General features: G+C 41.5%; 1 protein-coding gene across 1 annotated transcript; it reads right to left on the bottom strand.

Annotated features, from left to right (window-relative positions):
- On the bottom strand, positions 1 to 24,096 carry LOC110526509 (CD81 antigen). Its single transcript, XM_021607535.2, has 8 exons — positions 23,829 to 24,096; positions 12,826 to 12,940; positions 3,589 to 3,686; positions 3,397 to 3,471; positions 3,023 to 3,142; positions 2,769 to 2,867; positions 2,584 to 2,667; positions 1 to 2,460 (listed from the first exon to the last, which is right to left on the bottom strand). Exons 1-8 carry the CDS (start codon positions 23,892 to 23,894, stop codon positions 2,398 to 2,400), a joined length of 720 nt encoding a protein of 239 aa, XP_021463210.1. The 5' UTR covers positions 23,895 to 24,096; the 3' UTR covers positions 1 to 2,397.
- Between the last annotated feature and the right edge of the window lie 740 nt (positions 24,097 to 24,836).

The raw sequence follows: 24,836 nt of genomic DNA, 5'->3' as shown, positions 1-24,836 counted from the left end.
TTACTTGTAAAATACATTTAATCCCTTAATACTTGGGCAACAAAACCAAAATCTAAAACAGGAGAAAGGGCACAGATTTGAGTGGCAGTGGGCTCAGTCTCAGTCACTACATTGTGTAGTGTTTTTACAGTAGGGCAGTGACATAGATACTAAAAAGAGACACTCTTTTGCTGGCATTGTTCTTTCACCTTTGTGTTGTACACCTTTGTGTTGTACAGCATATACAGCCATGTTGCTAATCTTCCCAACCATTAGTAACTCAATTGATTTCTCAGTACAGCACACTGCCACTGAAGCCGACACCCATTTTTCTTTTGACAACGTACCAGACAAAATATCACAATGAAAGGCATAGCTACATTGTCTTTACATGGTCATTAGTACAATAATATATAGCTGTACATGATACAAGACACTTAACCATATATCAGCATAGGCATTATGTGTTAACAAGACAAGGTTTTGGTTGGCTTAGAAAGCCATACAGTCTATTATGTAGGACTACACAAATGATGGAGTGAGTATGTGTGAGTGTTTAAGTGCTTATGTGTGTATATAGGTGAATGTTAAGGGCCTGGTTCCATTTCAGTCCCTAGCCCATACCCCTTCCGTGTTAACAGATCTGAAAGGACTGGATGGGTGTAGATAATAGGGTGATAGCTCCACCTCACCCTCTAATGGATCAGATTCAAATCTGTGAACTCTGAAGATCGAAATGGGGAAGCTGAAGATCGAAATGGAACCAGTAAGAAGTGCTTTGCAGTTGAGCAGGCAACCAAAGTCAAAGTGGAGCAAGAATGTATGAAAAGAGCTCCCCCTGGCTTTGGAACCATAGCAATGGAATACCATGAAGCTTCACAACAGGTCTGCCCCCTAGTGGTGGGTTGGTCGTGGACTTGACTTGTTGACATGGCTAGTATTTGACTTCCTGACACACAAACACAACCTCTCACAACTGTATGGTCAGTGGTATTATACAGTATCGTCATACAGCACAGATACAACATTGTCCGGCATGTCCCAGCATAATAAGATGTTTGACTGTCAGTATAACAAGCAGGCATAAAAATGATTATTTGAAAATAAACTAGATTTGTATGAATGGCTGAAGGTGACTTTTTTTTGTTTTTCTTAAATATTTTTTTGCGTTTATGGCACCTGGTATTCCCAGGCGGTCTCCCGACCAAGTACTAACCAGGTCCAGCGTATTTCTTTTTACCCCGTATTAGGTCCCTTGGCTCATCTCTGCAACGGGCTCGGGAGATGTGAAGGTTGAGTCATGCGTCCTCCGAAACATGACCAGCCTACTTCTTATTACACTGCTCTCTTAACCCAGATGTCTGCTGCACCAATGTGTCAGAGGAAATACTGTTCAACTGATGATTGGAGTCAGCTTACAGGCGTCCAGACCTGTCACAAGGAGTCGCTATAGCAAGATGAGCCAAGGAAAGCCCCACCAGCCAAATCTTCCCCTACCCCAGACGGCACTGGGCCAATTGCGCGCCATCCTATTGGGCTCCCGGTCACGGCCGGTTGTGTCTGGGATCAAACCCCATGCTGTAGTGGCGCCTCAGCACTGCGTTTGTCCGCTGCGCCAGCCTAGGAGGTGAGGCTTCTGTAGGTATGCATAGTACACAGCAATAGGTTAAGGACAGGACATTCAATGTAGTTTTACAGGAACAAGGTGTTGTTGGGGAGGATGGGACATTCCACTCATAAGGCTCGGAGGCATGGGGTCTCTTTATGGCTTGGATTGGTAGGTGTTATAAAAGCACAGGGGAAACTATCACCTCTATTATCTTTGTTTTAGATGGAACAGACAAATCAATAGTATCCATTCACTGTTTCTTAGTGGTTGTTGTCTATGGAGAAAACTCAGGCAGACAAGCAGTGAGTGCAGAAACTTGTGGGGAGAAGGGATTCAATACAATATCCATGCTTGCCAGTCATAAAGCACTGCAAATATATACAGTTTATACATATACATTTGAAAAAAGATTGATAAATCAACAGAGTACAATGTTTTGGACTCCTCCAGCAAAGTAGCAATACTTTACAATTAAAACAAGATAATTCCAGGATCTGTAATTGTGTGTGTGTGTGTGTGTGTGTGTGTGTGTTTAAATGCCATGCCAATGTAAACCTCAACATTTTGTACAGACTAACATTAGTCAAAATACTGAACAGCGATCGGTGACAGACAAGAATAGTTGGTACTGCATTATCAAAAACTGTGTGAGAAGATGCATTTTTGATCTTGTACAACTGGCAAAATTGGCAAGCAACTATTTGAGGAAGTGACAGGCTATAAAAACAAAAAAGGAAGATAAATATTTTCCTTCAGTCATTGGCTAGTATCTCCAGAGGTCACTAGCCCTTGCTTCTTTCCTCTGGACTTTAGTACACCGGGCTGTTGCGGATCCCACAGCACAGGACCATACTAAAGGTCATCTCAAAGATCTGACAGGAGAGAACAAAGAAATGAGAGGGGCATTATGGGTCTCTTCATAGAGATGCCAAGGATCCCTTCTTGTATGAGCTACACTTCCACACAAGCTACATCCTCTCTTTCAAAATACTCACCATAATAATAGCAACTATCAGGGCAGCGATGCCAATCAGGTAAACCTTCTCGTTAAAGAGCTCCCTGATTTTTCCATGACAGTCCTGTCAAACAAAATAACACATTTGAGTCTAAATTGTATTTTGTGGCGTATGCACTATATAACCAACATTCTGTCCTCATAGTTGGCCATAAGAGTACTTACTGTAGTGGAAGCAGAGACTGACTTGGGGCAGATGTCCGTTAAACCTTGGGTGATTAACGTAGTGAACGGGTTGCTGATGCCCCTACCACAGCATTCCAACTAAAAGAAAAAGGCACGTGTTAGGGGAGCTTTATTAGTGAGATGTGTGTCTGTGTTTGGATGTTGCTATGAGATTCACTTTGTGTGTTTAAAAATCAGCTTACAAGAGAGTTTTGGACAGTTATGCTTTTAGTTGAAGTATGAGCTTGACTTACCGTCTCATGGAAGGCCTTCAGCACAGCAGTGGCAGCCTGTTTCTTGTCCTGGTCTGTTAAAGTGGTTGCTACAGAGTTCTCGTACACATTGTCATAGAAGGTAATCAGCTCTTTGGAAATCTACAACCAATAAGCACAGGATGTGTCTGGTCGGGTTATGACAGATATGGAACGCTGAAGGAATAACTGAATGTAGTTATTCCACCCTCAGTTACTTTGTCATGATCACATTAGAGCCACACTATGACATCATCAATGGCTTTTAACTCTATCATGTAGTACTGTATGCTACGCTGTGTTTCAATATACATTTTGTTTTTGTGTGTGTGCAATGTGTTTCTGTGTGTAAGATCAGAATTAGTATGTGTCCTCACCGAATCTTTGTGCATGAATCCAAAGATTCCAGCTGCCACCTCACAAGCGAACAGGATCACCAAGCAGGCAAAGAACTGGAGGAAAACAAAGCCATTCATTCAGTGGACAATTTAGGAGATAGCCGGGAATGGGCTGGCTAGACCACATACAAGTGACTCTTTGCTGCATGGTGTTCTGTCTGTATGACTCACTGTTCCAAGAAGACACTGAGACTCTTGAATGGCACCATAGCAGCCGAGGAACCCGACAACCATCATCACTGCGCCAACAGCGATCAGGATGTGAACACCTAAAATAGATAGGGAGAGAGAATAAACAAAGACAACTTGGTCAATAGTCAATATTCTACAGAACATTGCTAGTGTGTTTACTCCTTTTTGATAAGTACAGTCATCTTAAGCATCACCAGGTGGCATGAGTTAGTGTTATTTATTTAGCATGTTTTAATTCTGCCTAAATATGGAAACTTTGCAGTTATTTACACAAGGTGCTTGGGTCTCAATCCAATGCAATAAGAATTCATGTCATGTCAAGACGCATCCAAACATTGTAGATAAATGTTATTCTTATGAAGAACATATGGCATAAGAATTTAAGAGAATGCAGGAGTCGGGAAGGATATTTTGTTTTCAGTTGAAAGGTTTATAATATATCAAAGTCGTCTCTCGCCAGGCTGTGCATGTTTTGTTTTTACAGCTCCTTGGTGTGGTCAGATTTCATTAGCCCCTCCCATCATGCCTTGTGTTCATCCATCAGATGCTCAGACGGGGCTAGCATGGTAACCATGGAAACCCAGGGTAGCTCTACTGACCTAGGTGTGCTGGACTGATTTTACCCATAAATTCAATCATAAAACCTGCGCTTAGAAATAGTCCCACTATGCATTTAATGCCTAGGGCCTCACACTGAATGTCAATCAGGGGGTTTAGGTGATATTATATACTTCCTGTGACCTCATCATTAAACTTTAGTATGTGGTCCAGAGCAACAGTTGCCTGAGCCACCACTCCCCGAGGCACGTAACATTATTGTTCAGTTCTGTTTCCATGACGACAGCCCTGAAGTTTTGCGGGTATAGTAGGCCCGAGAAGATAGGGCTGGTGTGAGGTGAGCTGTGTGGCACCCATTTATCATCTGAACAGTGAATGCAGACAGGGGTAGAAATGACTGACTAACCACAGACAATATGTTCATTTTTAGCTCAAGAAAGTAATTTCGTTGTGCTTTAGTTTACAGGTCTCTTCTCTTTCTTGTCCCCTTTCTTTCTCAGATAAATTCAGTTCATGGGGGCTTTATGCAAAGTATTACAGTACCAATTTTGATAAACCAACTTGGGGAAAAACACATCCTTGCTTGAGACTCTATACTGGGCTTTAAGTAGGGGTGCTGTATGCCACTGTCTCCTATGATCTCTCCCTCTCCCCATCCATCATCCTTAAGACCTCTACCCACGCCCCACAGAATACACTGCCATTCCACCCCTCTACTCTGTCCTTGATAGATACAGGGAGGGGCCCGGTCACGATTTGGGTTCATGTTTTTTTTTGTCCTGTATAATGTAATCGCAAAGCTTATTGGATTCTCGTCCTCTCCCATCCCCTCATATTCCAGTGAAGGGACACAGACGGCCAGGACAGCGCCTCTCTCCTGCCTGCTCGCCTGGCTCATTTAAAAATCGATGGCATGGAGGCTGACCAAGTGCTCCTTCAATTTCCTTGATTGTGGCTGTGCGGCGGGGGGAATTGAATCACGGATGGGGATCTTTTTACGAGCGCTGCTCAGCCATCCCTTACCATGACATCATCAGAATAAAACAGGGGCGTGACCGGCATGTTTAGCAGTGGGTCGATGCAGTATCACACCCTTCTCTCTTTCCCTTTTCTTTACCGCATGTTTGAGCTATATCCATCCGTTCATGCATTTGACCAATCTATGCATTATCAACAATGTATTTCCTTTCATCTATATACAAGTTCTAAAAATGTTGCTCTGAGAGTCAACTGGTTGGCTAAAACCAGCAGGCTAGTCTGGAGGTAATCCAAACAGCCTCAGAGGAAACTCAACATTTTTGTCTTTGTGACCAAGGTGCTTCCTGTGGTGAGCAGCAAAAACATGTTTTTTTTCTTGTGAGAAGCGGTGGCACTGATGACACATGGTACCTCTCTAGATTTCATATGACCAGAGTTTGAGTCATCCGTCCTACCCACTTGTGTACTAGTGAGAACATGGTTGCTACCATAAGACATAATTGGATACCACTAAATTAGAGGGAAGAGTGAACAGAGCCTACACAGTCTTTCCATTGGGAAGAAAAGGGCATTTCAACCAAACTAATGTTTTTATTTTTACCCAAAAATGTAAATGTTAAAACACAAATAATGTGTAATTACACAAATATGGTGAAATATTGTAGGCTTTGGTCTGAGGTAAATAGTCTTTCTTCTGGTTGATTAATCAAGAGGTTCCAAACATCAGAGCCCCTGATGTGACCTACTCTGACCTCACTAACAGTAGATGAATGGTGACCTACACTCTCAGACAAAAAGGTGCCATCTAGAACCTTTGAAGAACCCCATTTGATTCCATGTAGAACCCTTTTCCACAGAGGGTTCTACATGGAACCCAAAAGGGTTTTACCTGGAGCCAATACAGGTTCTCCTGTAGGGCTGGCCAAATAACCCTTTTTTCTAAGAGTGTAGTGCCCTGAAGAGACCCGGGCCCATTCTAAGGATACTATTCACTATTTGCCTTTTGTTCATATCAATTGACTAGTTCGATTATTATAGGCACGGAAGAATATTCTGAAAACTGCACTACGTCAAGTACTGTATGTGTTAAATCCTTCAGGTAGAGATAAATAATACACAATGCTTCAAATGGATCTTATGTTTATTTGAAACACATATTGTTCTTGGGTGCATGACCAAGGATATACAGTACAATGGATTTCCACTGAGTTTTCACTGGTCATTGCTTGTAAGGAAATTATATGACAAACACAGGGAGAAGTGCTGACCCCACCCAGGTCATCTAGAAAAAGGTTGACTCCTGACCTCATTGTGTTTCAGTTCTTGTTTTATTCAAACTATTAAAAATCGGTCTCTCTGGAGGATACACTTTCTTTGCGTGAAAAAAAAAAAAAAAAAAATCGGTCTCTCTGGAGGATACACTTTCTTTGCGTGAAAAAAAAAAAAAAAAAAATCGGTCTCTCTGGAGGATACACTTTCTTTGCGTGTAATAAACACTAAACTTGGAGTTAGATTCCAATGTACACTATATAGGCTAGTTACCGATAATTGTGTTAAGTTTAAATTCAATATGCCACAGACTACATTCTAAACTTATAAAGGTACAGGTGTGACGTGAGCTCCGCTACCTCGTACAAAATGAAAAGCCACTGCTTATGTCACTATTTGAATGTGTCTTTGGCTGCGGAATAACATGTAGAGGCTGTACCAGCCTGTGCACATGACAACTGATACAGCACCGTGGTACTGGATAGTATAGTACTCACCAGAAAAGTTGTGTGTGTGTGCTTGTGTGTCCATGTGCATGCGTGTGTGCACGCCTGTGAAAGCTAATGCAGCTGTTAGTCTCATTAAATCTCTGGGCAAGCAGCTGGCTCCGAGCCAGGGGAAAGACCCTTGAGTGAGAGGAAACAAGCAATGCTTGACGCACAACGAAGAGCTGTGGGCAAAATGCACGAAAGTGCTGTTTGAATGAATGTTTACGCGCCTGCTTCTGCCTACCACCGCTCAGTCAAATACCTAGATACTTGTATGCTCAGTCAGATTATATGCAACACAGGACACGCTAGATAATATCTAGTAATATCATCAACCATGTGTAGTTAACTAGTGATTATGATTGATTGATTGTTTTTTTATAAGAAGTTTAATGCTAGCTATCAACTTACCTTGGCTTACTGCATTCGCCTAACAGGCAGTCTCCTTGTGGAGTGCAACGAGAGAGGCATGTCGTTATTGCGTTGGACAAGTTAACTGTAAGGTTGCAAGATTGGATCCCCTGAGCTGACAAGGTGAAAATCTGTCGTTCTGCTCCTGAACAAGGAAGTTAACCCACCGTTCCTAGTCCGTCATTGAAAATAAGAATGTGTTCTTAACTGACTTGCCTAGTTAAATAAAGATGTAAAAAAAATAAATAAATAAAAAATAAATAAAAAAATTGGCAAATCGGCGCCCAAAAGTACCGATTTACGATTGTTATGAAAACTTGAAATAGGCCCTTGAAATAGGCCCTAATTAATCGGCCATTCCGATTAATCGGTCGACCTCTAAGATGGACAGAGCAAGATAAAAACAAGAGGATTGAGATGATACAGAGAGTGGTAGGGAGGTGGAGAGAAAACAAAGTGAAAAGAAAGGAGGACAGAGGGAGGTAGACAGAGCTGAAGAGGAGGAAGGAGAGAGTGCAACACAGATGTTAAACACAAACAGATGGGGACAAAGCTGAACTTCAGTGGAAAGTAACAGGCTAGAGGGGAAACTTTCTCAAGAAGAGGGTGGGGCAGTATGAGGGAGGAGACTGGTGAGGAATCTTTTCCTTTCATTTAAAAAGAAAAGCAACGAGGACCATCCTCTGAAGAGAAAAATACTTTATGTAATGGGCAGGCTGTGATTATTACTCCTTTTTGTGCTGTGTGTACGTTAATGTCCCTCTCCCGTTCCATTTGTTTTTGCATGTTTCAAACAAGCGAGTAAATTGTTGAAGGACATACAAACCCAGTTGCTTAAAAACAACCACAGTCTTGGTTTCTCTTAATCATCTTTGAAGTGTCTGGAGAGAATACATGTCAAAATAATGCCCTGAAAACATCCACAACATCATTGGAAATCCCCTGAGGATGGATTGTGCTCCAGTTGTCTACTGTTTATTAGATCTGCATGGACATTGTGCATTGTGAATCAAGGCTAAATGGCTGTAGTTTCTTCTATTGCAAGTTCACTTCCCCCTCCATTTGACCTCCTTCCCTTTTGCGATATCTGTTTACCCTTCTGACCTGAATTCACAAATGATAAAAATGAATGACATAACAAGGAAGATGATTCATGAAGCCAACTCTGAATGCAGATTTTGAACGTTGGAGCCAGTGAAAGTTAAGGTCAGAGAGAGGACGTTTATGAAGGAAGTTCACCGCACAAGGAAGGAATTTCATGTGTACACAAAAGGGTGGACAAGTTTGACCCCCTGAGTAGCAGGACAAATCCCTTGCTGTTGTAACCTCAACGTAGTCATACAACCACAGCCAACTACACAGTATCTGATGGTGAAGTGTGAGTGATGCCACACTAGAGCTGAACATGACAGAGGAGTGCATCTGGGGGTCATATAGTGGAACACCAGCTTTTTAAGACATGCCGAGTCCAGACTCTGGAAGCAGTTCAGTGTTACATAAACCATCCAGGCTCCATTACTGTTAAATAATATCTCTACTTAAAGGACATTATCTAGAGGAAGTGGTAGCGAGAGGTATGAGCAGGAGTGCAAATTTAGACTCCTGGGGCAGGGGTGGCGTTAATAAGCATCTTCTGGCATCTTCCCCCCTCACGGGTGGGCTTTTACTGGAATCTATCAACAGAAAAGTAGACATAGTACCGTGTGTTTTCTCCCACTGAGTGTTTAATGGATCAGTAGAATTACCCTCTTACCGCTCTCCTCTGTCCAACCTCACAATGCTTGAGAGGAACCTGAGTACCACCCAAGTCCTGACAAAGTTACATTACATTTCAGTGTTTTTTTTTTTAGTTGTAGTTAATGTAACATTTAATCACACTTATTTTAATTTGAGATCTGCTCTCGTTCTCTGTCCCTCAATATGGGTTGATTGCGTAATGTAAGGTAATGTGGGTTGTGTTGAAAATGTGGTTACAGGTCAAAGGCCTATAGGTTTGTCTTTTCCTGTGAGGCTGGGTGTCTAACTTCCTGTGCACACCACAAAGGTTCTTGCTCTCTGCAATAGAGTACTGTGTTGTGGTGAGGCACCCAGTTCCATCTGAACATAACCAGACTTCGTCTCAAAACATTTACACTTTGGACCAGAATTGTTCAAACATCATACACTGGATCTGTACTCTCTGAACTAATCTGAACTTTCACAATCTCTAGCTGGGAAAGTTGCTTTTAGAACACAGAGCTACTATTTCAAAAGTTCCAATGAATCAACATCGATACAATATCACCAATTATCAAGCTATGACAAGCATGATGAAATTGTGTCCTTACTTGCTTATTTTCCAAAGTATAACATTTCTACAGTATATGTCCAATACCAATATTTGATTTACTTCACCTTTATTTAAATAGGCCATGGTGACAAAGTAATTACAATATAGCAATTAAACACTGGATTGGTAGAATGTGCAGAAGATGAATGTGCAAGTAGAGATACTGGGGTGCATAGGAGCAAGATAAATAAATACAGTATGGGGATGAGGTAGATTGGATGGGCTATGTACAGGTGCCGTGATCTGTGAGCTGCTCTGACAGCTGGTGCTTAAAGCTAGTGAGGGAGATATGAGTCTCCAGCTTCAGTGATTTTTGCAGTTCGTTCCAGTCATTGGCAGCAGAGAACTGGAAGGAGAGATGGCCGAAGGAAGAATTGGCTTTGGGGGTGACCGGTGAGATATACCTGCTGGAGCGTGTGCTACGGGTGGTTGCTGTTATGGTGACCAGTGAGCTGAGATGCAGTTGTACAGTAGCAAGGCTGCAGTACTTCCTACTGCTACTCTCACAAAGCAGATCAATAGCCTTATGATATCTATCCCCTTGCACAGAGGTGGACAAACTACAGCCCATTCAATCAGGCCACTGTTGGATGTCTAAAACTAGATAGAAAGTATGTGTAGAAATTATAATAGGCCTATACATTTTAAAATAACAGTCGGCTTTCTGGCCCCCAAATGAATTTTGACAAACAACTTAGGGGGAAAAAATAAATATATATATTTTTAAATCAATTATGTACGGCCCTCTTGAATTTCAAAGTCCCGATGTGGCCCTCGAGGCTAAAAGTTTGCCCATCCTTGCCATAGCAGGTAACGCTATCCTGGCTGTGCAGCCCCTTCAGTTGTCCCCAGTCATCGATGGCAACCCACTGAGCTGGGACAAAGGGGGCTGTGTCCATGGAGCCCCATGAGGTCATGGGTCAAGGCCTGCACAGGCCATTACAGTGGAATTTCCCATCACCATCCCTTCTATTCCAACTTCACAGACTATGTCCCAAATCGCATGCTATTCCTTTCATATTGCATTACTTATGGGCCCTGACCAAAAGTAGTGTACTATGTAGGGAGTATGGTGCCATTTGGGACACATCCAGTCTCCGACCTAACGAAACACACAAAATGGAAGCTGACAATACATATGAGCGACCTACTAGTGTCCCTTCCACTAGCAATTTTGTGCTACAAGAAGAATACAATAAACACTTTCAAATTCATGCACAAAGTGAGTGGGGTAATGCGTTCCTCTAATAGACTATTTCAGGATATCTTAATGAGTCTTCACTTTGCCAGAATTGCTTAATTGTTGAGACAGTCGCATTCAAAGATTTGAAGTTTGTCTTACATTTGAAGCAATGCCTTGTAATGACTGGGAATGTACAATATTGTAGATGATTATAATGTCATGCATTATACAGTTAGATATCACTTGAGTAAGATGGATGTTAGTAGGCTGATATCTATGTTAATAACATCTGGTTAATCATGACAGGCGAATGACCACAGTAATAAAATGGAGAGCTTTTGTCTCTTATAAAACAACAATTAACCTTGTGTAAAATGCACAAACTCAACACAAGGCTGTGTTTATCATTGTCTTACTCACAAAAATTACTTAGAAAAGCGCTTTGAATGATTTTAATGTCATAACCTTAAGAAAGAGAAGATGTGATGACAACAATCAATTACTCCCTTTCCTGTTGCTATTTAACAAATGCTCTTACATAACTTAGTTTCTAAGAGCCACGAGATTTCCATTAGGTCTGAAATATAATCATGGTCAGCATTATGCCAAGATCCCTTTAAGAACAGGGAGGGAAGAGGACCCAGAGAGAGAGGCCCAGTGAGAGACGAGGAGTAGTGGGGGGTGAGACAGGAGAATATCAACATGGACATAATAGTGCAACTGAAAACCTGATCCACTTGGTGTGTGGAATCATTGTCATGGTCAGAAAAACAGACAGTTGGTCCTCTCTGGAGAATTTTCCAAGCCTCTAAAACATGTCAAGGCCTTAATGTAGGCTAAGAAAATGACAACATAAAAATGATGTTTACAGTTTTCAGAATAAGAAATGTGTGTGTGCACTCAGCAACAGTTTCTCAACAGAGATAATGCATAAACACTGCTATGGCTTCTTCTATTTGAATTCCACCCATACTGTTACAGGGGTAATGACTTAACGCAGGATGTGGTGATGACAGAGTATGTTTTATTTGGCTGGTCTGTTGTGACACTTTCGCAACACATTCGGGGTTAGAGTGCTGCGACCCTTGCTTAGGGTGCTGTTGGTCTTCTTTCAGACAGAAATAAAGACCTCAGCTATAGAACATAGCCCATAACACCCAGCTGCTAACTAAGAATAATGCGATTACCAGACGGGATCTCCCTTTTTAGTGCAATGGGAAAATCCCTGGCAACCTCAGTCCAGAATACACACATAGTGGACTGCCACAAGAACAATATTATTCAGTGAATTGTGAGGTATAAACCCAATACTACTGTTGCAGTACTTGTACTAAACAAAACTCCCAAAATACCTTAGGGAACTACACCTGTAAATGTTTGGTAGATACACAAGTCTTATTCTGTATGTGTGGGTAGTAGTTGGGTAGTACCCTAAGTATGTGTGGGTAGTAGTTGTCTAAACAAAAATATTGGATAAACATTGCACTGCTCTCTGGAAAAACATGTTTCTTGCTCAACATCTAAGCAACATAGGCTACATACTTCCTGATAACACTGGAGACCTATCATTCTGTAAACCCCTTCATAAAAAGGTTAACTGAGGGAATTTACAATTCCTCACTGATGGCATTCATTTTTCCAAATGAACCCACAACCCTGATTGACAGAAATCAAATGAATCCCCATTTTGAATCATTTAAATAAACGACTTAAGTAAGCCTAAAGGAACTCCCATTACGTTTGATCACTTTGGCCATACTGGTAGAGAAGTGGAACCTGCCATTTAGAAAACACTGAGGGATCAGTGGAGCATTGGGATACTGTTTGTTCTGCTTGACCTTGTCCCTGAGCACTCCAGGGGAGTACAACGACACAATGGACCAGGTGTCAAATAGAGAGAACCCAGCTCACAAAACCATGTTTATAACACACATATTCACCATGTTAAATGCATGGTACAGTACAGTCTGACGACAAGGTGGGAGAGTTAAAGTACTTACTGTTTAAGAAGGTGGTTGGTGCTTGATGGCCGTCAAACTTCAACTCTAGCAGGCTGCTGGTGTGGCCGTCATGTCGAAGCCACAGAGCCACGCCCAGGACCACACCTCCTGCGAGCTGGACAGAAGAGAGGGAATGAGAAAATTGGAATAGACACATGCATGAATAGACACATGAATAGACACATGCACTCACATAGAACTAGACCCAAAACCATAGGGGAGAGAACGCCTCTGACACTCCCGTTCTAGGGGAACAAGTCTAGTTTCTACACTAAAGACAATATGATGGTTTGGACAGAATAATCATTTTATTGCAACAGGTATCCTCTGTATTAATATTCAAGCAGTATTAACCGACGGGTGTAGGCATTAAATCGTAAATTGTTTGTCTAGATACTAGAGTGATTGGGAACCCTATAAGAGCAACGGCGGGTGAAGAGTCTACTCTTTGGGAACCCTATAGAGCAACAGCGGGTGAAGAGTCTACTCTTTGGGAACCCTATAGAGCAACAGCGGGTGAAGAGTCTACTCTTTGGGAACCCTATAGAGCAACAGCGGGTGAAGAGTCTACTCTTTGGGAACCCTATAGAGCAACAGCGGGTGAAGAGTCTACTCTTTGGGAACCCTATAGAGCAACAGCGGGTGAAGAGTCTACTCTTTGGGAACCCTATAAGAGCAACGGCGGGTGAAGAATCTACTCTTTGGGAACCCTATAGAGCAACAGCGGGTGAAGAGTCTACTCTTTGGGAACCCTATAGAGCAACAGCGGGTGAAGAGTCTACTCTTTGGGAACCCTATAGAGCAACAGCGGGTGAAGAGTCTACTCTTTGGGAACCCTATAAGAGCAACGGCGGGTGAAGAGTCTACTCTTTGGGAACCCTATAGAGCAACAGCGGGTGAAGAGTCTACTCTTTGGGAACCCTATAGAGCAACAGCGGGTGAAGAGTCTACTCTTTGGGAACCCTATAAGAGCAACGGCGGGTGAAGAGTCTACTCTTTGGGAACCCTATAGAGCAACAGCGGGTGAAGAGTCTACTCTTTGGGAACCCTATAAGAGCAACGGCGGGTGAAGAGTCTACTCTTTGGGAACCCTATAGAGCAACAGCGGGTGAAGAGTCTACTCTTTGGGAACCCTATAAGAGCAACGGCGGGTGAAGAGTCTACTCTTTGGGAACCCTATAGAGCAACAGCGGGTGAAGAGTCTACTCTTTGGGAACCCTATAAGAGCAACGGCGGGTGAAGAGTCTACTCTTTGGGAACCCTATAAGAGCAACGGCGGGTGAAGAGTCTACTCTATAAAAAGGTAAATAGGCATTAAATCGTAAATCGTCTGCCAACAGATTTTATGGTTTATGACTAGATACCAGTCTTTGGAAATCCTATAGAGCAATGGCGAGTTGAAGAGTCTACTCTTTGGGAACTAAAGATGCCTGGTAAAGGTACTCTAAGTCTGATTGATATTATCTAAGATCTTGAAACACGCCTAACGGCACCACAAAGGCTAATCTCAGAATAAAAGGGTAGGCTACATAACCAGGCCAGTCCGGCGGGCCTGTGAGTCACCTGTTAGCCGGGTGACATAAGAACTTGAGTGAGACGAATTGGGGTACCTCAATGGTCTTATAGCAAAATCCCCCACCGCGACAATATCCCTGTTACTCCATGCTTTACCTAAACCGACAACTTTTATACAGCCCATGTTTCTATTTCAGCAGTGTCTGGTTTCTCCCTGAATTTGGATGAACAGTGAAAAGTATTTTCTACCATAGCCTCCATTTTGGCTCTGAGAATGGGGGACTACTTGGCCCCCTGTCTAGTGCCTCTCCAGAAACTGCAAAGAGCTGAAAATAGGAGGACAGACAAAGTGGGGAAAGTGAGGCGTTATTCAAAGATTCATTTCTGCATAAATGTTTTATTCTATTCAGACGTATAGCAGCTGGGGACGCCAAGAGTGGATTGGTGTTGACAGGTCTTTACGGTTGCCATTAGGATGGGGAGCATTGGTGCTTAGGTAATTATTCTACACAGCACCGATTCTGCCGCAGCCCCAACAAACACAGGCAGCACAACTCTGACTAAGGAATGTCCAGACAAGTGGAGGACAAAGGAGGCCCTGCTCACCCACCCACTCCCCCAGAGTCCTGTTAGCCCCCTGCCCTACCTTATGATAAGAAAGCACAGCCACATCTGTTAACAGCTGCATAACAACACAGAACACTGGAAGAGATCACCACCCCACCTTCTCTGACAGAAGGTGGCTGTAATGCTTCAGATGAAGAGAGCTTTCACTAAAGCTTCCTTGTACCTGGAGTCAGGGTCTCTACAAACTACTACTGTACCTCTGCCCTGCAGTTGGTAAAATCCATCTGACTGGACTTGACTCCAAAAGGTTTATTAGGTTAGTGAAATGTAATATATCTAACCCATATCTTCCCAGCAGGAATATGTTAAGACTTAACCTAAGTTAGCTGTATATTAATCATGGTCCCTCTGGTTGAATTCATTCCTGAAAATAGCCTCCCCTACCCAGCCTCTCTTCTCTTCTCTCCTCCACATCTCCCTCAGAAAGCTTCATTCCACCGCTGAGGCTCGCTGCCGCCTGGCAACCAGATCAACACTGCAGCCTGCCAAAGGGTGAGGCCCCTGAACGGTTGCATTCTGGAGCAGCCAAGAGAGACGTCTGCACAGTCATTTCTTTGGGGATTTTTGTAATTTGGACATGAATATACTGTATCTAGTACTTGAGACAGACACAGACCCCGAGACACAGTAAAGTGTACATAAATTACATTAATATGATACTGTATCATACAATGTTTAATATAAACTTGTTATTAACTTTGTTTTCTCACAAATGGAAAGAGTCCATACTAATTTCCAAATTCTATATTGAGGCCTAATGGTCCCATAATATATCAAGTAAAAACATTCCTTAGGTGTGGAAAAAGCTATGGAAAAACTATGAATAAGAGCAGTGGATGAAGTCCAGTGTCTGGGAAAGCAGGCCAGTTCTCTGCAGCTCTATTGTCAGCCTGCTCTTTTGGGAGTCTTCCCTCGCTGTTGCTGTTCCCAGTATGGGCAAGGGCCGCTCTGATATCCACTGTAGACACACTATGAGCCCCCCCGCAATAAGTCAGGTCTCATCTCTTTTCCCTCGCCTTTCCAACAGACTGGCCTGCGAGCAACCTGCAGAGACAGGTGGCTGCATGGGGAAAATAACAGAGGTAGCATGTGTCAGTGCAGTCAGTTTGCATCAACTTTAGGGGGTCTCAATGAAGAAGGGAACTTTGGACTCCTTTTCCTATCAGGACACGAAAGCCTTATGAGGGCAACAGAGATATTCCACTGCGTGGTTTCTGCGGCAAGATTCCACTGTAGGATGTTAAACAGTTTGGAAAGTATTTCATGGTTCTATCCCAAGTACAGTGCTTCTTTCCATTGCCTCCTCCCATCCATGTACTGACCAAGCCCCAATCTACTTAGAGTTGGTTTTATAGGCTACAAAAAAAGATGTCACCACAGACAAGTCACTATTCCACTAACATAATTATTAGGTAACAAAATGTTTATAGAATATTGTTACTATAGAAATTACAAAGATACGACACAGTTGTGAGCATTCAAATCCAATCCATTATTATTAATATTATCAAAGTGGTACGAGGCCAACCAAGTGACTTGCAAGTGAGTCTTCTGAAAATCTCAGGGAGACCATCCAACCATTTCATAATATTAACCCTATCAGATGAACTTAATCATGTAATTTCCATGTTAGCTAAAAAGTTAAATTCACAGAAAAACAATACACCAAAACAGCTACTATCTTCAAGTACACATCATGAACTGCTTATCTGACTTCCCTCAACTCTTGCCCGAGAAAGAGCATTTTCAGCATGTTCACAGAGTTCGAGAGATAAATGTGTCACTTATCTGTGTGAGGAAGTCCAGTACATGTTCTTCCTGTACTATGACTGGCAAACACAACATAGTATACCTCAGTGCCAGAACCCCACTGTGTTTCCCCTTTGCTGTATTAGAACTGTATCCTGATTAGAGGTCGACCGATTATGATTTTTCAACACCGATACCGATACAGATTATTGGAGGACCAAAAAAGCCGATACCGATTAAATCGGGTGATTTAACCTGTTAGAGCTCTAGGGGCGCTATTTCATTTTTGGATAAAAAACGTTCCCGTTTTAAGCGCGATATTTTGTCACGAAAAGATGCTCGACTATGCATATTCTTGACAGTTTTGGAAAGAAAACACTCTGAAGTTTCCGAATCTGCAAAGATTTTGTCTGTAAGTGCCCCAGAACTCATTCTACAGGCGAAACCAAGATGATGCATCACCCAGGAATTAGCAGAATTTCTGAAGGTCTGTTTTCCATTCTCTCCTTATATGGCTGTGATTGCGCAACGAATGAGCCTACACTTTCTGTCGTTCGCCCAAGGTCTTAGCAGCATTGTGACGTATTTGTAGGCATATCATTGGAAGATTGACCATAAGAGACTACATTTTCCAAGTGTCCGCCTGGTGTCCTGCGTCGAATTCGGTGCCAGCTGCTTCCACTTTACCATTTGATTCAGGGGAGAAAGCATGTGTCCAAGAACGATGTATCAATGAAGAGATATGTGAAAAACACCTTGATGATTGATTCTAAACAACGTTTGCCATGTTTTCAGTCGATATTATGGAGTTAATTTGGAAAAAAGTTTGCGTTTTGAGGACTGAATTTATGGATTTTTTTTGGTAGCCAAATGTGATGTATAAAACGGAGCTATTTCTAATACACAAGGAATCTTTTTGGAAAAACTGAGCCTCTGCTATCTAACTGAGAGTATCCTCATTGAAAACATCAGAAGTTCTTCAAAGGTAAATTATTTTATTTGAAGGCTTTTATGTTTTTGTTAATGTTGCGTGCTGGATGCTAACGCTAATGCTAACGCTAAATGCTAACGCGAAATGCTAACTCTAGCTAGCTACTTTTACACAAATTATTGTTTTCCTATGGTTGAGAAGCATATTTTGAAAATCTGAGATGACAGTGTTGTTTACAAAAGGCTAAGCTTGAGAGATGGCATATTTATTTCATTTCATTTGCGATTTTCATAAATAGTTAACGTTGTGTTATGCTAATGAGCTTGCTGATAGATTTACACAATCCTGGATACAGGGGTTTTTTCATAGCTAAACGTGACGCAGAAAACGGAGCGATTTGTCCTAAACAAATAATCTTTCAGGAAAAACTGAACATTTGCTATCTGAGAGTCTCCTCATTGAAAACATCTGAAGTTCTTCAAAGGTAAATGATTTTTTTGAATGCTTTTCTGTTTTTTTGTGTAAATGTTGCCAGCTGAATGCTAATGCTAAATGCTACGTTAGCCATCAATACTGTTACACAAATGCTTGTTTTGCAATGGTTGAGAAGCATATTTTGAAAATCTGAGATGACAGTGTTGTTAACAAAAGGCTAAGCTTGAGAGCTAGCATATTTATTTCATTTCATTTGCGATTTTCATGAATAGTTAACGTTGCGTTATGGTAATGAGCTTGAGTCTGTATTCACGAACCCGGATCCGGGATGGGGAGATCAGAAAGGTTAAAAAATATATATTTGTAATAATGACAATTACAACAATACTGAGTGAACACTTATTTTAACTTAATATAATACATCAATAGAATCAATTTAGCCTCAAATAAATAATGAAACTTTCAATTTGGTTTAAATAATGCAAAAACAAAGTGTTGGAGAAGTAAAAGTGCAATATGTGCCATGTAAGAAAGCTAACGTTTAAGTTCCTTGCTCAGAACATATGAAACCTGGTGGTTCCTTTTAACACGAGTCTTCAATATTCCCAGGTAAGAAGTTTTAGGTTGTAGTTATTATAGGAATTATGGGACTATTTCGCTCTATACCATTTGTATTTCATTAACCTTTGACAATTGGATGTTCTTATAGGCACTTTAGTATTGCCAGTGTAACAGTATAGCTTCCGTCCCTCTCCTCGCTCCTCCCTGGCCTCGAACCAGCAACACAACGACAACAGCCACCATCGAAGCAGCGTTACCCATGCAGAGCAAGGGGAACAACTACTAGAAGGCTCAGAGCGAGTGACGTTTGAAACGCTATTAGTGCGCGCTAACTAGCTAGCCATTTCACTTCGGTTACACCAGCTTCATCTCGGGAGTTGATAGGCTTGAAGTCATAAACAGCGCACAACGAAGAGCTGCTGGCAAAACGCAGGAAAGTGCTGTTTGAATGAATGTTTACGCGCCTGCTTCTGCCTACCATCGCTCAGTCAGATACTTAGATACTTGTATGCTCAGTCAGATTATATGCAACGCAGGACACGGGAGATAATATGTAGTAATATCATCAACCATGTGTAGTTAACTAGTGATTATGATTTATTGTTTTTTATAAGTTTAATGCTAGCTAGCAACTTACCTTGGCTTACTGCATTTGCGTAACAGGCAGTCTCCTTGTGGAGTGCAACGAGAGAGAGGCAGGTCGTTATTGCGTTGGACTAGTTAACTGTAAGGTTGCAAGATTGGATCCCCCGAGCTGACAAGGTGAAAATCTGTCGTTCTGCCCCTGAACGAGGCAGTTAACCCACTGTTCCTAGGCCATCATTGAAAATAAGAATGTGTTCTTAACTGACTTGCCTAGTTAAATAAAGGTATATATTAAAAAAACAAGAACAAAAAAACAAGAACAAAAAAATTGGCAAATCGGCACCCAAAAATACCCATTTCCGATTGTTATGAAAACTTGAAAATCAGCCCTAATTAGTTGGCCATTCCGATTAATCGGTCGACCTCTAATCCTGATACTACAGAACTACATGCTTTGCTGCTTCCATCTGTCTGGGACCAAATAACATACCACCTTACTGCCCTAGCACCTCAGCTCTTTTTACTGCAGTCTAGTGAGAGGGCTATTTCTGCCACATGCCTTGTGTGCAGGGGGTTGTAAAATGCTTGGCATGCTGCTGCTGGTGGTGGGAATGGCTCAAATGCAGATCCTGTAAACCACAGGTCAGCCACCAGCCCCTTTCCACTCTACTCTGATTTATATTCTGAGAGACCCATAAGTCTTGTCCTTGGAATGCGGGTGAACAAGAGGACATTCCCTGGCATTTTTGAAATCAGAATTGTATTTGATATATCTCAATGACTTGTTGTCCTGGCTCAAAAGGCAATCCACAGGAATGAACAAAGTGATTCAAAGGTTTTCCTGTGAAAGGATGTGTTCAAACTAAAGGTAATTAGATTAAATAGAGATGTATTTTTTTTGCCAGATTGTTCTTGAAGCCACCTGTTCACCATATGCAAAAGGGCAAGGGTAGCAACCTCTAATCAACATTTTGGGGGGAAATGCCTTAAATTTAATTTACAATGACAATGCCTTTGGATTAATTACCCTTGAGAGATCAGAGAGTTGATGATATACAGGTCCAGTCAAATGGATTTGGTCATTGAGCAAGCAATAGACCTGACACATCAATCCATGCAGCCACTTAAGCAATCATGAATCTTTAAATGAGTATCTCTCAGTCTCCACAGATGACTGCTATGCCACACCCCCAGCCCATACTATAATTCATCCTTTCCAACCTTCTTCATGACTGAGCCAAGACTCACAATGAATTTCACTCCCACATTACAACCCACATGCACAAGTGCGGGTCTTGGCTAGAGGTCGACCGATTATGATTTTTCAACGCCGATACCGATTATTGGAGGGCCCAAAAAAGCCAATGCCGATTAATCTGCCGATTTTATTTATTTATTTGTAATAATGACAATTACAACAATACTGAATGCACACTTATTTTAACTTAATATAATACATCAATAAAATCATTTTAGCCTCAAATAAATAATGAAACATGTTCAATTTGGTTTAAATAATTAAAAAACAAAGTGTTGGAGAAGAAAGTAAAAGTGCAATATGTGCCATGTAAGAAAGCTAACGTTTAAGTTCCTTGCTCAGAACATGAGAACATATGAAAGCTGGTGGTTCCTTTTAACATGAGTCTTCAATATTCCCAGGTAAGAAGTTTTAGGTTGTAGTTATTATAGGAATTATAGGACTATTTCTCTCTATATCATTTGTATTTCATTAACCTTTGACTATTGGATGTTTTTATAGGCACTTTAGTATTGCCAGTGTAACAGTATAGCTTCCGTCCCTCTCCTCGTTCCTCCCTGGGCTCGAACCAGGAACACAGCGACAACAGCCACCCTCGAAGCAGCGTTACCCATGCAGAGCAAAGGGAACAACCACTCCAAGTCTCAGGGCGAGTGACGTTTGAAACACTATTAGCATGCACCCCGCTAACTAGCTAGCCATTTCACATCAGTTACACGAGCCTAATCTCGGGAGTTGATAGGCTTGAAGTCATAAACAGCGCAATGCTTGACGCACAACGAAGACCTGCTGGCAAAACGCACGAAAGTGCTGTTTGAATGAATGCTTACGAGTCTGCTGCTGCCTACCACCGCTCAGTCAGACTGCTCTATCAAATCATAGACTTAGTTATAACATAATAACACACAGAAATACGTGCCTTAGGTCATTAATATGGTCGAATCTGGAAACTATCATCTCGAAAACAAGACATTTATTCTTTCAGTGAAATACGGAACTGTTCCGTATTTTATCTAAGGGGTGGCATCCATTCGTCTAAATATTCCTATTACATTGCACAACCTTCAATGTTATGTCATAATTACATAAAATTCTGGCAAATTAGGCGGCCCAAACTGTTGCATATACACGGACTATGCGTGCAATGAACGCAAGAGAAGTGACACAATTTCACCTGGTTAATATTGCCTGCTAACCTGGATTTCTTTTAGCTAAATATGCAGGTTTAAAAATATGTACTTCTGTGTATTGATTTTAAGAAAGGCGTTGATGTTTATGGTTAGGTACACATTGGAGCAACGATAAGCACCGCATCGATTATATACAACGCAGGGCACGCTAGATAAACTAGTAATATCATCAACCATGTGTAGTTAACTAGTGATTATGATTGATTGATTGTTTTTTATAAGATAGGTTTAATGCTAGCTAGCAACTTACCTTGGCTTACTGCATTCGCGTAACAGGCAGTCTCCTCGTGGAGTGGTTAGAGACAGGTGGTTAGAGCGTTGGACTAGTTAACTGTAAGGTTGCAAGATTGAATCCCCCGAGGTGACAATGTGAAAATCTGTCGTTCTGCCCCTGAACGAGTCAGTTAACCCACCGTTCCTAGGCCGTCATTGAAAATAAGAATGTGTTCTTAACTGACTTGCCTAGTTAAATAAAGACTAAATAAAAGGTGTATAATTTTATATATATATATATATATATATATATATTTAAATTTTAAAAACATCGGCCAACTGTGTCCAAAAATACCGATTTCCGATTGTTATGAAAACTTGAAATCGGCCCTAATTAATCAGCCATTCCGATTAATCGGTCGACCTCTAGTCTTGGCACAGTCAATGATTTCTCACATGCAGTGCCCTCACCTAATCTGGGGTTACCCAAAGTAGCCTTGGGGATATGTTTACAATAGTCCGGAGGTCTACCAATACATGTCCTTCTGATTGTTGTGGTTCTATACACGCTCTTAAGAATACTTCTGCCTAATCATCAATCAATAACATATCCCTATAATAAAAATATACATCTCAAGACAGAAGAATATGGAACGAGCTGCAACAAACACTCAAACTGGACAGTTTTAACTGGATTGCTTCATTCAAAGACTCAATCATGAACACTCTTACTGACAGTTGTGGCTGCTTTGTGTGATGTATTGTTGTCTCTACCTTCTTGCCCTTTGTGCGGTTGTCTGTGCCCAATAATGTTTGTACCCTGTTTTGTGCTGCTGCCATGTTGTGTTGCTACCATGTTGTGTTGCTACCATGCTGTCTTGTCATGTGTTGCTGCCATGCTGTGTTTTTGTCTTAGGTCTCTATTTATTTAGTGTTGTCTCTCTTGTTGTGATGTGCGTTTTGTCATATATTTTTAATCCCTGCCCCTGTCCCAGCAGGAGGCCTTTTGCCAGGCCGTTATTGCAACTGGCTTGCCTAGTTAAAAAATATGTCATCTGACTAAAATGTTATACCAGACCAATTTACACAAGTGAATGGTTCACACAGGGACATAAAAAGACTAAGGAACATTTCACTTCCACTAATGAAAGGATGGAGTGAAAATCTGTTGGGTTTTGAAAATTTTGCATAAACGTTTGTGGTCTATTTGTCAAAGTTTCCCTCCATCCAAATGAGTCATCCACAATTAAAGTTCCCCAATGAATCACAGATGCAAAGGCATTTCAGGGGATTTACACAACGATTAACGGGCCTCTTATAGTCAAACAAAAAATTGCATAATTTAATCTAGTTCTTTGGAGGCAAAAACACTACTGAAAATTAGGGGTGGAAGTATGAGATTACGGAGGGACAACATCGAGGTATTCCAATCTAAACAACGCCTGAAATGTGATCTGTAACCGAAAACGGACCACAACCTATTCCGGGCAATCATACCCTGCACTCGGTTATTATTTCTATCATTATTTTAGTTGGCAACATAATTTCGAATCTTCACATATCGTGATTGTCTGTTCCCGATGCGGTCCCTAAAATATGGCTGCTCTTCGACCCATATTCGCGATAAATAAGAACGCACCTCATATCGCTTTATGGCAGCATAGGCTACGAGTCTAGGTCTATTCAAATACAAAACCGCTATTTTTATTTTATTTGAATAAAAATATAAAAATTAAATAAATAAGACTACGACATCAGCAGGCCTATTTGGGTGAGGTTTTCCCCAGATTGTATACCTATTTGGCAACAACATCCACAAAAAAGACTAAATAAATCACGAACTATTTTTAGCAGGAAGAGGGGGAGGTTACTGCCCCTATAGACAAACAACCAAATGCTTCGCCAGTTAAAAGTCTATATTACAATAAAAAAGTCTCACCCAGAAGATGAAGTTGAAGAAGAAAAGCATGTATTTGATACATTTAGTGCAGCCTTCGACTCCCATAGTTGAAGTATTCAGATCCCTTTCGGTGGTGAGAGACACAAGCCCAGGCGGTTTTTGAATGAAAATAATCCGATTTTTTTTGCCACTGGACTCTTTGTCGAGGTCGACGGCAACACCCAAATACTACCCGCCCCTTAAAAACTAGGTGGAAGAGACTCAGACTGCTACACAACAAGATATGTAGGATACGCAATCCTTTCACGTGACCCACCGCAGTTTTTTTTAATAAGCCTCTCTCCTTGCACAAATCGAACAAAATTGTTGTACAACGGTGCCGCCTACAGAGAAAAAGGGGCATGGCAGTCTATGTCTATTGGGCCAGTGGGTGAGTTTAGGGCCGCTATTATACAATTATTGTTAGGCCTACTACAAGACCCGGAGTGTGCATAGAGTCGACTTTTTTCTTCCATAGGTTTATCTGTGACTGGGGCTCCAGGTAGCATGGCATCAAACTGTTGGGGTGCATGTTAGTAGGCTAACTAGTTTAGGCTGTAGCCATTCACTTTGGCCTATAGAGAAGCTACATACTGCTGTACTCCGTTTTGCATGTTAGTAGGCTAACTAGTTTAGGCTGTAGCCATTCACTTTGGCCTATAGAGAAGCTACATGTATGCTGTATCATATGGAGTGATATTGTTATTGACATCCTGACAGGACAGGTTAGCTCAATTACTGAGAATTTGTAGTGCATGCATTTTTCAAAGACCCAAATCGAGTCTTTACATTTGAAAAGCCAAGTTGGAATACTTCCAGAATATGGCAATTCATCAGTAATTCTTTGGGAAGCTATACCTCACAGTCACACCACACATCTAGAAATCACCACCAAATGTATATAGGATATAGAGCGCAGACCTACTAACCATGTGTATGTGACAAATACATTTGATTTGATTTTGCATAGCAGTATTCCAGCATACAATTTTTTTTTACCTTTATTTA

This window comes from Oncorhynchus mykiss, chromosome 6, assembly GCF_013265735.2.
Source record: "Oncorhynchus mykiss isolate Arlee chromosome 6, USDA_OmykA_1.1, whole genome shotgun sequence".
Taxonomy (NCBI): domain Eukaryota; kingdom Metazoa; phylum Chordata; class Actinopteri; order Salmoniformes; family Salmonidae; genus Oncorhynchus; species Oncorhynchus mykiss.
The sequence above is the reverse complement of the archived record's forward strand: the minus strand, read 5'-3'. Positions and strand labels throughout refer to the sequence as shown.

Excerpts from the sequence above, each read along its gene's own strand:
- LOC110526509 (XM_021607535.2), bottom strand. The coding sequence starts at position 23,894 with ATGGGAGTCGAAGGCTGCACTAAATGTATCAAATACATGCTTTTCTTC. Across the intron at positions 3,143-3,396 it reads GATTCATGCACAAAGATTCG|ATTTCCAAAGAGCTGATTAC; the intron begins GTGAGGACACAT and ends TATTGGTTGTAG. Across the intron at positions 2,461-2,583 it reads TGATAGTTGCTATTATTATG|ATCTTTGAGATGACCTTTAG; the intron begins GTGAGTATTTTG and ends CTCTCCTGTCAG.